The 14,905-nt window shown below is 39.8% G+C and overlaps 1 protein-coding gene across 2 annotated transcripts in view; it reads left to right on the top strand.

Moving 5' to 3' along the window:
* Positions 1 to 14,905, top strand: part of MAP3K20 (mitogen-activated protein kinase kinase kinase 20) — an 88,307-nt gene that overhangs the window by 2,605 nt on the left and 70,797 nt on the right. For both annotated transcript variants that reach the window (XM_086898267.1, XM_086898268.1), the window contains exon 2: positions 4,234 to 4,423. In XM_086898267.1, the coding sequence (XP_086754393.1) occupies positions 4,265 to 4,423 (159 nt within the window). In that variant the 5' untranslated portion in view covers positions 4,234 to 4,264. The remainder of the gene's footprint in view (positions 1 to 4,233; positions 4,424 to 14,905) is intronic.

Genomic DNA, 14,905 nt, shown 5'->3' with positions numbered 1-14,905 from the left:
CTGGGAGGTATAAGTGAATATGTTGGGTTCTTCCAGTGGTGGTGTGCTAAGATGCAGGGCAGCCTGCAGCAGGGTTGGTCTGCAGCCTGTGTGCCTGGGGGTTCCCTTACCTTGAAGGATCTAGGGGAACAGCAAATGTTCCCCTGCCTTAGCAGGGCCGGGACCCTCACATGGGTTAATCCCTTAAAGTTCTGTAATTACAAGAAGACAGTGATGGTGGATGGTTTGCTACACCTCCATCATTGGAGCACACATCATTGGTGTGCTGAACTTGTGGTGACTTTACTTGCTACAGAATGGCTCTGTGTAGTGGTCCTGACATGTTACATACTAATGATAAATAATAATTTCAGATGTTAAACACTGCTGAATGCAACTCAGATCTGTTACTCTTTGGTATGAAATGAACAGCTTCCAACAGCATGCTCAAATACAAGTTATTATGTGGAAAAAAAGTGCTGGGAGAAGATGTAGATGTTGCTGCAAGATTACAAGCTCATGCTAACTATTAGAAATAAAACAGAAAAAGGAGAAAATTCTTTTACCCCAGGAAGATCCCATAGGAATAACTGAAATAACCAGCAGTTAATTTCCTGAAATACCTGTCATTCTCCGTTTCTGAATTGTCATGTTTTCATTTAATCGCGAACAAGCAACAAAGTCAGCCAGTGTTTCCCTGCTACACAGTGATGGTACTTAAACACCCGAAACTGTGAGTGGGGAAGGAGGGTGTGTGTGCCAAACCCTCTTTCACTGTGTGCAGGGGAGTTGCTGTAAGGCCCCAGGCCTGGAGGCTGTGTTGCAGAGGGCTGCTCTCCTGTCTGCAGAAGTGTAAGGTGCAAAAAAGTGCTGCACACTGTTGGAATGCTGTGCAAGTGGAAGACTATGGAGTTTAATGAAATACCTGATCTATTTTTTTTAATCTTAACCAATGTTATAAACTCAGATTGGTAAATATCTTTAAAACAAGTTAATAAGTGTGTGGATTTGTCACTTGCAGCTGTTAATCTAAACAGTTGTTTTCTCAAACGTAACACAGAGATTGATCTTTCTAATTGAGGATTACCTATCTCGAATCCAAAAATATGGAGTGATGTTTAAACAGGTCTGTTGTTTCATCTAGAAAAAGAAAACAAATGTAGGCTGTTTTTAATTCCAGATCTCTAAAGAAAGAGTGTCTCTTGTAAATCTCCTCTACTTTCTCTGGGAAAAAAAGCATCTGGAACAACCTGGTGCCAACTAATGAATCATTCTTTAAATAACATTAACTTACTGTGTGCTGGTGCCTTATAGCATCTCTACAACTACCTAAAAAGAGGTTGTGGTCAGGCAGGGGTCAGCCTCTTCTCCCTGACAACCAGTGACAGGACAAGAGGATGTGGTGATAAGCTGTATCAGGGGAGCTTTAGGCTGGACATGAGGAGGAATTTCTTCACAGAAAGGCTGATTAAACATTGGAATGGACAAACCAGGGAGGTGATGGAGTCACTGTTGCTGGAGGTGTTTAAGGAAAGACTGGATGTGTTACTCAATGCCATGAACTAGTTGACATGGTAGTATTCAGTCACAGGTTGGACTCAGCATTTCAAAGGTCTTGCCACCTGATTCACTGTGTGGTCCTGTGATCTGCAGCTGGTTGACTGCTGTAGGTAAGAGAAGGTGAAACTGAAACTGAGAAGGTGTTTAAAGAATGAATGGTAGCTTCTGCAAGTGCTTGTGAGCCAGGTACTGCATTGTAAGCCCATGAAAATTTAAAGTTTGAAGCACTAAGGAGGACCCATCAGAAAAGCACTCATTTGTATTTTTCTGGTGTGCATGTTATTCTCCGCTAGTGTAATTTTCAGAAATCAAATAATTTACTTGTTTGTACAATTGACTTTGTGGTTCTGGGTGAGCAATAGTATTAAATAATTTGACAGTCCTTCAAAGCTATTGAATTCAGATAGTGAATTATTCTACATAATAACTTTCCTGGGATGTGTTTTTCTTCTCACTTGGTTTCCTTTTCCTTCTGCCATCCCAAATGCAATGATCTGTTTTCAGCTCTTCCCACTTCCCTGTTATATTTATGGTCTAGTCGATGCATGGGCTTTTGCCTGTGAGTAACATCACTCTTCTGGCTAATTCTGTTGTCAGTAAGGAAATTGTTCACTCAAGTGTGACTACCCCTGTGCATAAATATGTGCAGGGCTGTGGCCTTAAATTGTGAGGTCTTTGGGTTGGGAAGTCAACCTGTTCTGTTCGTCTGTAAAGTGTCACATATGCTTTAGACAGCATCAACTTGGAGTAACTGCTGGAGTAAACGATGCAAATGAACTTTCGTTTCTGAAGATCTGCTAATTAAGCAGCGCTGGCCAAGAACAAAACATTAAAACGTTCATTACTCTCTTGATTTGTAGGATTGACCAATTTCCTTTCCTTTGAGCTTTCTCTAAAGACAATGTGTGCAGGCTGTGCAAAAGGTGACTCTGGGATGGCAGGAAATTAACAGCAGCAGCAAGGTTAAAACAAGAACAGAAGGTTAGCAGGACACTTCAGACACTTGTATTAGGAAAGGCTGCAGAGTACTGGAAGAATGGACTTTATTTCACATCCCACTGGTAACCCCTGCTCTGACTTGGAGCTCTGGGGAGAGAGCATTCATGTTCCCTCTCCAAGAGCTCAGTAGGCTGGCTGTCAGTGAAAGGCTTGAAGTCTGCTCCTTGCTAAAATGCCTTCAGTACACATAGTAAAGTTGTCATGGACTGGTCAGCATTTGACTTTATGGGTGGTCAAGAGGTATAAAATGAGGCAGGCAGTTTCAGAGAAGGCTCTATGTTATGTTGTATGTAGAAAAATGTTGATATCTTCGTCTCTTATTTGGAGAATAGCTGCAACTAAATACTGCTAGAAATTCCTGATCAAATGGTATCTCAAAATTTTAATCAGAGTAGCTACACAATCAGGAGAGCCAGGGGGCAAATAATGCCTTTGTGTTTGTTACAGAAGGGATATAAAGAAATGTTACATAGAGAGATTCTGTCAGTCAGCAGTAATAGGAGTTAACACAGGTGTGTTTCAGAGCTCTGGACAACACATAAAATATGTTTTATCTCAAAAAACCCTATGGAATGGGGGGGTCTCAGAAGACATTGTATATTTTTGGTACTGTAATCTATCAGTGAAAATGTTTGTGTAGTTTTCACCATCAACCCAAAATTTCTGGTTCTTTTTTGGCTTGTTTGGTTAAAACTCATCTCTCATTTTATGTGTTAAATTTTCTGTCATTAATAGCAAATATAGTAACTTTTTGCTGGTAAATAAAACAACTTTGTCTAGGCTGGTGCATCTGAACTGAACCCACAGCAGACTTGCAGATGGTTCTGGAGTGTGTTGTGTCCTACAGTCCCACTAAAGACATGAGCTTTCCGATTTTAAATAAAAGAAACCTAAAATTAGTCATTGTTCATGTATTTAGGTGATAACGTTTCTTGAAATTCGCTACAGCCATAAGCTTTATCACCGTGAAATCTCGGGGAAGGACATTCTGTTCCCCTGTCAGCAGATTTGGGATCATCTCTTGAAACTGCCGACACCAGTCTTGGCACAGGCTGCAGAATTCCACATATTGTAACCCAGATGAATTACTCTGTACTTGTGCTTTGTTACAACGTGCAAACAGAACTGAGTCACTCAGGAAGAGAGATTTACCACGGCCAGGTTTTTCCACATCCTTGCATGAAGTGGTCTGACCTCGCCTGGAGCGCTGTTAAGGCATGCAGCGTGTGCCAGGGTGCCACTGCCCGCTGGCCACCGCTGCTGGCCGCCGAAGGCAGCCTGCCTGGCCAGGGTGGCGTGTGCCTTGTGCGTGGCCATCGCGGCAGGAGGATGGCGTGCCTGGTGTGCCTGAGTGGGCAGGCAACCTGGAGCTGAGAGCACGCTTCCTGTCTGTCCATGGAGAAGGTAGCCACATGCCTGCCTTTTGCTTTTCCAAGGCGTTCAGGAAACGTCAGGATAGCCCTGAGGAATACTGTTAGTTTTTTCTGTCCCCCAGCTCCTCCCAATAGCTTGTGCAAATTATGCACACTTTTGCACAGCCTGTTGGAATGCAAGTTCTCGGGCTCTTTTCCTCCTGCAGCCTGTGGATTTTACTGCATTGTGCTTATGGTTCTGATTTTGGGGTGACTGAGCATGGGTAAGAAAGTCCATAAATTCTTGGAGCATGTGCATTAATAAAAGCTTTTCTCTTTACAGGTTTTGCTGTGGTATATTTTGTCATTATGAGATGTCGTCTACCAGTGCTTCATTTGTGCAAATTAAATTTGATGACTTGCAGTTTTTTGAGAACTGCGGTGGAGGGAGTTTTGGGAGTGTCTACCGAGCCCGATGGATTTCTCAGGACAAGGAGGTGGCAGTAAAGAAGCTGCTCAAAATAGAAAAAGAGGTAAAAGCTTACTTTTCATTCACTTTGTCTGCTGTGGTAACAAGAACAAAAATTCTTTTCTAGTGTTTTCTTCTAGGTAATGCAGGCAAACTACCTTGGGATTTTTGTTCATTTAATTATGAGACTCTGTAAGTGATGAGGTTACAGTAAAAGCATAATGAGTAGTCCAAGCTGATGAAGTTGATGTAAAAGCATTATTGATTTACTGTTCACTGTTCTCTCCCACTTTTCTTGTTTTGCAACTCTCCTCTGCTTGGTCCTGAGGAAGAGGAGAGCTGGCTGCACCTGTGGAGCTACTAATTTCCCCTTGATACCACCAGTATGCTGCTAGATAGGAGGGAGGTAGTGTTCCTGTCATTACCTGACTCCATTTTCTTCTCTTGACGTCTGCTCTGTGGTTCACGTCTGTATGTTCACTACAGGCTTAGAGTTGTCTGCTGAAGATTTTGATCTAGGGCTCCACTAGCTCCTAGTTAGTCATAGCAACATAGTCATATCTCGGTCTTACAATGAGGTAGTTTTAACCCTAACTGTTCTGCCAGTCACCTTCCCTTGGGGTGTCTTGTGACCTGGAAAGGCAAATGAGTCCTTGGCAATCCTGGGGGAAAAAACAGAGTTCACTAAATGCACCTTTATCCACTGAGGTTGGTTTGGTTTTGTTTTTTTTTTAAAGCATTTGAAATTTGCCTAAAAGTCCTTTTGACCCCTCAGCTTTGTACAGTTTCAGCAGAGATATGGTGTTTGTGGTCCTCACAGTGCTCCAGTGTGCCTGCTGGTCAGCACCACCGATGGAGCAGTGAGCACACCCCAGTGTAGCGATGGACAGCACAGTTCCTGGGCTGCTTTTCCATCATGACTGTATGTAGCTTGTAGCCTCAGACTGTTGTAGGAAGACAGGTACAAACTGGAGGACAGCAGAGCAGCACTAGGCATAATAGACTTTGTAAATAATCAGACATCAAAGTTCACCCACTGCTGCAGCAGCGGAGCTGCCATCATTGTGTCATGCTTAGTGACATGATAAGCATGTTTGATCATGATTAAGCATGTTGCTGTCTAAAATAATGAAAAAGGATCTCAAGATTTTTCTAGGACAATGGAAGATTTATACATTCTGTCCAATGTCAGTTTCTGCTGCCTCTTTATTTCTACAATTTGTTTATATCAAGAGATACATGTAAAGTAAAATTTGTGCTAAGCAGTATAAGTAATGCACTTCTCAAAAATAACCTGGCTTGCAGATCTCAGTCAGGGTCAGTGAAATATCTTTATTGAACATGTATGTTTCTGAAGGGGTTACACCTGTGTCTGTGCTAGACCTGTTGTTACATACTTAAAGCATTTTATGAAAGTAAATTTGAAAAAAATATTACTACATCTTACGATGGCATAAAACTTAATGGAATGGGAAAGAATAGAGAAAGGAAAATCCTATGTATTACTTGACACAGTTGGACCGTTCATCAAAAATACATTTTTTTAAGTTAGTGTCACACCAAGTTCAGCTTGGAGTAGCAGGGAACACAGGTTGTACAGTAGGAAAAGGAAACCATACGCCAGAAAGAGTTTATTATAATTTAGGTGTTTATTTAGGGATTAATGAAGACTTGCAACTCAGTAAGAGCTCATATCATGGTGCTGTTAGGCAAATTAGGTTACTTGTTTTGCATATGCAAATCAGGATCAAGTAATTTGTAACAACAAGGCATGCTTTATCTTGGTATGTAGCACTGGGAAAATTATTGTTAGGCACATGTGGTTCTGTTGTGTTTGAAAGTGTAAATGAACTGTAAGGGCAGCCCAAGGGAATCTGCAAAACACAGAGTGGAAAGTTAGTGAGAGTGGGGGTATCAAGATGGGCTGATGAATATCATCCATCAGGATGAGCTGACAGAAGGGGAGCAAGTGCTTTCCATCACAAATTTGGTTTATTTCAATTTGCAACTTGAACTAAACAAGACAGGTTATGGGAGCAGCTTGTTATGGGCACTTTCTCTTGAAAGTTTTCTGGAAAGGCAGTGGAGAGACAAGTGGTGATGCTTTAAATAAGTCTGACAGGCTTTGGCAGAACTTTTCTGTCAACAGCCTTAGAGAATTAAAAAGTAAGAGCTTTTACAAAAATTGCATTTTCGTATGGAGAAAATGATGGGATAGTTTAATCTAGTGCAAAAAGTTATTGCAAGAGCTAGTGCTTGGAATTTGTAGCCAGAAAAATTAGAATGGAAAGAAAAGCACAAGTTATCAGGAGTCAGGATGAGTAACACTTGGCACAGGCTACAAATGAAATGAGTGAAGATGGAGAATTCTTGTCTTCTCATTGAGATGTCTTTTTAGGCAACTGTTTTTATCAAGTTGTTGAGCTGAACACAGGAACATTTTGCTGAAGTATAATGGCCTGTGCTGTACCAGAGGCCAGCTTGGTGGCCAAAAGGTCTTCTGACCCTAATGGCTGTCATGTGTTTACATATGTAGAATCTTCATCTGTAGTGATGACAATAATGAATGTCTGTGACTGAGCTGCACTGAAAGTCGTGGTGAGTTAATGATTCTGGTATCAATACAAAAATAACTTGCTGTAACTCTTGTGTATCTGTGTTTAGTAGATACTTTGATGCAGTTAGTCCAGAATACTAATTATTCTGTGCATTTGGACAGTGATTTCAGGCACTCTTGGGGATGGTCCTGTGTGGGGCTGAGTTGGATTTGGTGATCTTTGTGGGTCCCTTCCAGCTTGGCATAATCTGTGATTCTACTCTTTCTAGTTTATTTGGAAGGAAGTGTCCTTTTATCTCCATGACTGCATGTCTTGTATTTCTGTTAACTGCTGCCAATAATCCATAACAACTGATTAGAGGGAAAACACAGGAGAGTTGTGAAAAACTTGCTCAGAGGCATTTTATACTAGCCAAGTCCAAGGGAACAAGCCAAGTCAATGGAGCTATGGTATCATTCTGCAAATATGTTGTATCTGTGTGTCATTTTATTAAACAAGCCAATCACAACCAGCAAAGATCGTGAAGGTTTTATATTAGCCAAGGGGCTAACAAGTTCTAACATGTGAAACAAAGCAATTTTTGTTCCAGCATAGCATACTCGAATATGTGCTTAGAAAAACTTACAAATACTTGGAAGTTGCTCACACAGATTGCTTTGAAACTCTTTGAAATCTGAGAAATACTTCTGCAAGGCATTAACTTTTTATATATAGGCAGTAAAATGCAACTTTATGGGAAGAGATGTGTGTTTACATGAAAAAATACAGCTAAACAGGTCTGCTAGGAAAAATATATATATATATATATATATATATGCTTACAGGGCCTTGATTAGTGTATCAGATGTGAAACTGGACAAGAATTGTGCTGATTAAGTAAAATGTAGGAATGTGGCCTGAGTGATTAAATAGCAGCAAAACAAAAATTAAGTTGACAATTTACCCTCTAGTACAAGCACTGTAGTGATTTGAGGTTTCAAGTAGGAAACAGGAGTTCCTAGTGAATTGTTTTATAGAAAATTAAGCTGTCAGCATGATGTTTATGATGCATGTGGCAGAGTAGAAGTGCCTCCTGTAGCAGGATCTGTCCTTTTGCCCTACGTGATAATTGTGTCCACTTGTTGAAAAAAATTGCACATCTACTACTCCGGAAGTTGTTTGGTATTTTTGTGAGGAATTTATATGAATTATTAGATAAACCTGTAATTTGTTTCCCACTGAAATGAATGGCAGAGACTGGAGCCAGGGGCTTTATTCAGCAAATTGCTAGCAGTTCTTTTGACTCCATTATCTTGAGCAGATAACTGCTGGAGTGAAGTGTTACAAATGCTGTTTTATGCCTTGCCATGTTAGCTTTTCACTGAAGAGCACTCACCTCCTTTGATTGCCCATCTCTGAAGTTCACCTGTTATTTGTCATTGTTTTTGAGGGCTGTGCTGTGGGTGGCAGTTTGTTGGTAGCTGGTGTGTGGAGTGTGGTTCTTCACCAGGAGGTTTACTACTGCTAGAATTTCACCTGAAATTTGAATTTAATTTTAATATCTCAGGTCTTTTGAAGTACTCCATGGTCCATAGGCTGTCTCCATGCTATTGATGGGCAGCCGTATGGCTTCAGCCATTACAACCAGGGCACTTGGGTACAAGATCACTTGATTTCATGCAGGACATATGTTCCTGGACTTTTTCAAAATGCTGACAATGGTCTGTGCAAACTGCAGGAGCGTGGTGGGAAAATAACAGTAAAATGTAATTGTAATCTTGCTGGGAAATACTTAAATATTTCTGGTAAACTAACAGAACTAACTTACAGATAGAAGTTAAATTGGGCAGGATTAACTATGCTTTGTTCAGTCATGTCTGTAATGCATTTGAGTTTTATGAGACTCAAAAATAAAAATGTGCTTTCTCTAGTTTTGATGCTGTATTGCCTGGAGTCTTACTACCATGAAAGCTAATTTTATATTGTCAGGGTTTCTTGTATATAATATGTGTGTTGTAAGCTTTAGAGGATATTTTAATGCTTCATAAAAATTTTCATATGGCATATAATACAGCTTGTTCACTTTTTTGATTTTTATGATCCACTTCTGGAAAGAACTGTCCAGAAGATATAGATTGTGCTTGTACCTTCTGAGGGGGATGAGTTAAGTATAATCACATGCATGTCACTGGACTTACCTCATTCATGTTTGTAGTGCTAAAAGAGAGCATGTGATAATTTTAATGTGGGTCATGAGAGTAAGGACTGGCAATGATTTGCAAGAGTAACAAGAGAAAAATAACAGAGTAAAATAAAGCAAAACAAAACAAACTGAAATTGATACTTTAGTCCTGATAGGACTAAAAATAGTAGATGTTCTTTTTCTTCGAAGTTTGTAGCTGGTATAGGCGTTCTGGTGCTGGCCTGGAATGACTCTCCACACTGGGTCCTGGCTGTAATGAAGGGCAATATTGATACTCTATTATTTTATTAGCTCTTTCTAGGAGCTTTTACTCCCTTACCTCTCTCAGGTCTAAGTCAGCAAGTATTGAGAGTGATGAACAGTGAGAGAGGTCTCAGAGTGTGTGCTGTATGAAATTATGCGGGGTGTAGGAGTTGAATATGAACTTTCCAGGGTTATCTGCGCCTATACTGAAAAATTATGAAGTTCACATTAACTGATCTCATGGGAACCCATCAAGCCCCATATTCATTCAAAGAAAAACTTAATCACAGAATCAGCTAGATTGGATGAGACCTTTGAAATCATCAAGTCCAACCTATGACCTAACACCACTTTGTCAACTAGACCGTGGCATTGACTGCCATATCTGGTCTTCCCTGAAATACCTCCAGGGATGATGACTCCACCACCTCCCTGAGCAGCCCATTCCAATCCTCAGTCACCTTTTCTGTGAAAACCTTCTTCCTGATGTCCAGCCTAAACCTTCCCTGGTGTGCAGTTTAAGTCTCTGTCCTCTTGTCCTATTGCTAATTCCTCAGAGAAGAGGCTGACCCTCACCTGGCTGCAATCTCCTTTCAGGTTTACTATTATGTGGTGTTAGCTGTTAAGAGGACATAAAACAGTATTTATTATACCAGAGGAGTGTCTTAAAATGTCTTAGTTTCTGTTTTACAGAATGGGTATTTTAAAAGGTTTTCTGTTTGGGTTTTTTAATGTATTTTGGTAAAGGAATTGGCTTAGAGCGCTCCTCTTGGTGCTTATTAGGGTGTTCTCAAAAGGTATCAAGATAATACTTAGAACCCTCTATAGACTGGAACTTGTCAAAATTGCTTCAGATGCTCCAGCTGCTGTGTATTCTGTATCTTGCAGAATAAATCATTTTGGATAGGACAGTCTGCAGTTCTGCAGTGAATCTGACTGATTATTTATTTGCCCTATTCTTGACTTTTATTCAAGGGGTAATTTTCTGGAGGATTTTATTTTGTAAATGAATGTCATATTTCCTGGAGTCAAGAAAGTCACTGCATGAGATTTTCTTAGTGGATGCTTTGGATAAGACTGTGTTATTAGTGTTGTGGCATATATGTTGCAACCAAAATATTTGGGAGACACCAGTATAATGAAAGATGATGTAACATGGCCAAAATACAATTATTCTTGCGAAGAACAGGCTTTAGTTTAATTTTGTCTGTTTTAAGATACTTCATTCCTGTGTCTCTTCCTCCTAAAACAATCTTTGAAACACAGGAATCCAGACATAGAAAAGTATTTGTTTGTATTTTGCTATGTTTTATTGTAGTGGATTTTTTTACTCATGTATTTAAACGTTTTTATACCAAGTTTTTCACTGAATGAGTAACAACTTAAGAATTGCCTCATATAAATGATGAGTATTTGTAGCAAAGTTGTGTGGCTTACTGGTTTTTTTGACCAACTTAATTCAAGATTCTTACTTACACTGGCTTGTATATATGTGTTTTTTTAAATCAAGCCAGTTTTGGGGTTAATTTGATAGGACATCAGCTTCAGTGAAACAGGTTTGTCAGGGCCATACTGGCAGTATGTGGCTTCAAAAGTTATTTTGAATCAGTTGAGACATAGTAACTGTCAGTGGTGTAAAACCACTAGATTTTGTACTAAAATTGAAAAGGTACAAATGCTCATGTCCTCTTGACTGGTGGGTCAGTGTTGAACAGTTGCTATGTAAACAAATTTGATTAATAGGTAAATTATTAAGATGAGATGCACCAGATATGTCCATTGTTTCCTTTTGCTTGTCTTTTGAATTGCCTTAAACTTTGTGAGAAGTGAAATTACCTTGCATGTCCTACTCCTTAGGAATATAGGTACAGCTTCCTTAGCTTGATTGAGTCACATGAAATTACTGTGTGTCTGATGCCTGAGTTAGGAATATCTCTGTGAGGTTTGGACCCTTTTATCTCAGTTATCTTCAATTTCAGTGGTTTGTTGTTTTGTTTTTTTTTTCCTCAGAAGGTGTAACATCTGCAAGTGAACAAGTTTTTGTGCCGGTTTCCTATAAATTATGAATAAGTGTTGTTTAGAATAGGAAGAAAATCTCTGATTATTTAGAAAACATTCTTTCTTACCCTCTTTTCCATCCGCAAAATGCTGTCTATTAGGATATTATTAAATATTATTTACTTTTGTAATTAGTTTAATTCCATTCCACATTGTCTTAAATATTATTCTGTCAATTGCAAGTTTTTGTTTGACAGTGAGCTGCTCACATTTCCAGTAGATACTTAGTTGCAATTAAGGGCATTTTTTCCTAGGATGGTTTATTTTGTTTGTTTCTTTATTTTGGGCATTTTTCTGTTTTTTTTTTTCTTTTTCTTTTTTTTAAAAATTTTCTTTTTAATTTTTCTCTAGATATGTTTCCCCTGTTTCTTTTTGCATGGGCTCAGTTGCTATTTATAATTTGGAGGAGAGGTTGTGTTGCATATTTTTTTATGCCAGAAACCCTTGACATCAAATGGCAGCTCTTTTGTTTCCCCTCCCACGACATTTTCTGACCCTGAGCTTCTGTTGAAGTGATTAACTGCAAAATGGTATTTTTGGATGTTTAAGCTGTCCTGAAGCTTTGCTGTGGAAATCTCATGGACACAGAAGAAATCCTTTTTTCTCAAAGTGCTGTTTTAGGCTGTTGCAGGCTCAAGCAATTGAAGATTGGTTTAAGTTAGAATTATGTAGACATTTATTTAACTATATGGTTTTCTGAAACAAGGTTACAAGTAGAAAATCAAAATGACAGGTGAGTGGTAACTTGAGAGATGATAAGTGATTGCACCTTTGAGTCTTAAGTGCTTTGAGGGACAGCTGACAATTTTAATGTCTGTGACCCACATTGAAATTTGTTGGTGCTGCAATTCGTGGGGGTGCTAATTAAAAAGCTTGCACTCACTGCAGCACACAGAGTGACAAGTTGTTTCTGATGATCTCAGAGTAGCTCTTCAGGTGTGTGGAAGTATTGTTTGAATCTGACACAGTTTCTAGGTTGTTGCACTCCTGTGTGATGGTTCAGATGAAGTCAGAGACTTGTGCTGGAGTTGATGTGATCTGAGTCTGGGACCATTAATCTCCTGGAGACCATTTTCCACACGAGTATTCATAGCTGAGCATGGGGGCCACAGTCTTTGGCTGGGTCCCCAAACTACCCACCACACACACGGTGACAATGGAAGTTTGAACAATGTGTTTTGTGCTTTTGAGAGGGCAATAAAATGCTCTATAGAACTAGATAGGCCCTACTTAAGGGTCTGGGACACAAGATTTCACTCAAAACAGAGTTGGAGGAAAAAGAAAATATATCCTAAATTGAATGCAAGCATCAAAATCAGTCTCTTTAATTGTAATGAAACAACTAAGACTGTAAAAGTTATTTTATATTTACCTATTTCCACTTATTAAGGTGCTGATAGAGAAAGTTTCCTTTTTAAGAGGACAATATAAACAGTCACAGGGAAACATTCAGATGTGTTTATGTTAGCTGGAAGCTGCAGAGGAGCCCAGAGAACAGCTTCAACATTAACTCTTTCTCTAATACTCAGTTAACTGTGCTAACACACCAGGGAGATGAGGCCCAGCAAGGGCAAACACAGAGCTGCGCTTCTGACCCAACTGCCTCCAAACTGCCCTGTTTCTCTTTTTAATTGTTTCATCTGTTACAGTTCAGCTACTGGGGAAGAATCCTATTTGAAAATACATGTTTTTTATTAGACTAATGCTTAGATAATGTGAATTATGATGAATTATGTATTCAGCATAATTTCTATTTAAGAAAGTCAGCTCCTCTGGGAAACTGGGTGTCTAGCACACAGGAGGGGCCCCGTGTGGATGCACATCCTTGGCAAAATAGGGCCTGGCCCTTGGTTGTCATTGAGGGGGAACAGTGCCACATACCTCCCCACTTATGGGGAGCTTTTTACTCCAAAACTCCTGAAAATTGAGGTTTCTTGAGCCTAAAATGTGGAGGTGAGGGAGAAAAAAATCCTGTTATAATATACACGACTGACCAAATAGCTGTGGGTTTTGTGTATTGAACACCTGATTTACCAGAAGCCACATCAAAAATACTCATGGCTTGTGAAATCTCTTGTGCTGTTGTGGGAGAAGTGAGGAAGCTCTTGGTAGACACCAGAATATGAGATGCAGTTGCTTGTACCAAGGTGCTCTTTGGAAGGTGGTAAAACCAAAAGACAGGCATACAGGCTGGGCAGATGGCAGCCTTTCAGTGAAAGCTGAGGCACTCTGCACATTATTATCTGGCAGAGACCAAATAGGAAAGATGAGTAGGTTGTTCTGTTAAACTTGTTAAAACCTGTTAAAATCAACTAGTTGATGCACCCTTGAGCAAATGAGTGACATTTTCTGAGAGGTTATCTTTTCCTCTTGGAAGAATTGTAGAGCTGAGAAAGTGTCGTGTATGCCTATGTGAAATTAGAGGGTGGGAAAAGCACAGAAATCACTTCTTGTCTAATCTTGTAACAACTTTAATTTTAGTAATGTTAGATGCATTTGAGGTAAACCTTTCAAACATGAAGGCTTATAAGTAGTGATTGGTGGGTTTCCATTTTTGTGAGCTGTGTACCTTTTATCTCCTAACTCAAGGAAAAAGCTTTTCGACTTCTCTGTGATATGTCCCTGTGTTCTGAGGGTGATGTGTGTGATGTAAGTATGTAGCAACTAACGGCTACAGTTTGGAGCTGTTGAATTCCTCTTTCTTTTGGATGCTGCCTTTCTTTTACCCCCAGAAGTTTGTGAGACCCTAAAGGCAAATGCAATATCCAGACCCTATTAAAAAGGACAACACCTTTTGGAATTCTGCTCTTAACTTTTGGGTTCTCAGTTGTTTATGTAGCAAAGTCTTTATTGTCAAGTCATCTCTCCAAGCCAGTGTCTCATCTGTCCTGTGCAGAAGCTGGCAGTAATGGGGTTTCTGGCACTGGGTTCCGAGTGGTTTACTCTGTTCCTATTGCAGACTGATTCCCTGTACGTGCTGTAATTCTGGAAGGAGTCCTGCAATTTTCACTGACTGGGAACCTCCTAGGATCAACAAGTGTTCTGTTTTTACTTAATAAATTTGAAACCTGCAGTAAGAAATCTGCCTTTTCAGTAGTATGATTCTGTGCTATACTGTGAGAATAGGAATATTCGCTGCCTGTTACAGCTGTTACTGAGATGACTGTGAAGTAACTGCACTAACAGGGTGCCTGACTTAAGAAATTCAGGGCGAGTGACACTTGATTCTGTAGCAACATTGGCATCAGCTGTTAGCTCTGGTGACATGGTCATTGCCTTGAAACTGTGACCCGTGTTCCCTTTTCAAGAAATGAAGAACCTGCAAACTCACTTCAAAGACCAGGGCAGCTGCTTTGTTTGTCTTTTAAAAACCTGTATTTCTGCCTTTTTGCTTGGTCAATGTTTAGAACCATTGAAAAAGTAAATGTGACATGGGGACTGAGGTCCTGTAGCTAGAGCTCCTTTATAATTACATATTCAACCACAACTGCACAAAGGAAAATGA

Source organism: Cyanistes caeruleus, chromosome 7 (assembly GCF_971803275.1).
Source record: "Cyanistes caeruleus chromosome 7, bCyaCae1.hap1.1, whole genome shotgun sequence".
Lineage (NCBI taxonomy): Eukaryota > Metazoa > Chordata > Aves > Passeriformes > Paridae > Cyanistes > Cyanistes caeruleus.
Note: the sequence above shows the minus strand (reverse complement) of the source record. Positions and strands in the feature narration are given on the sequence as shown.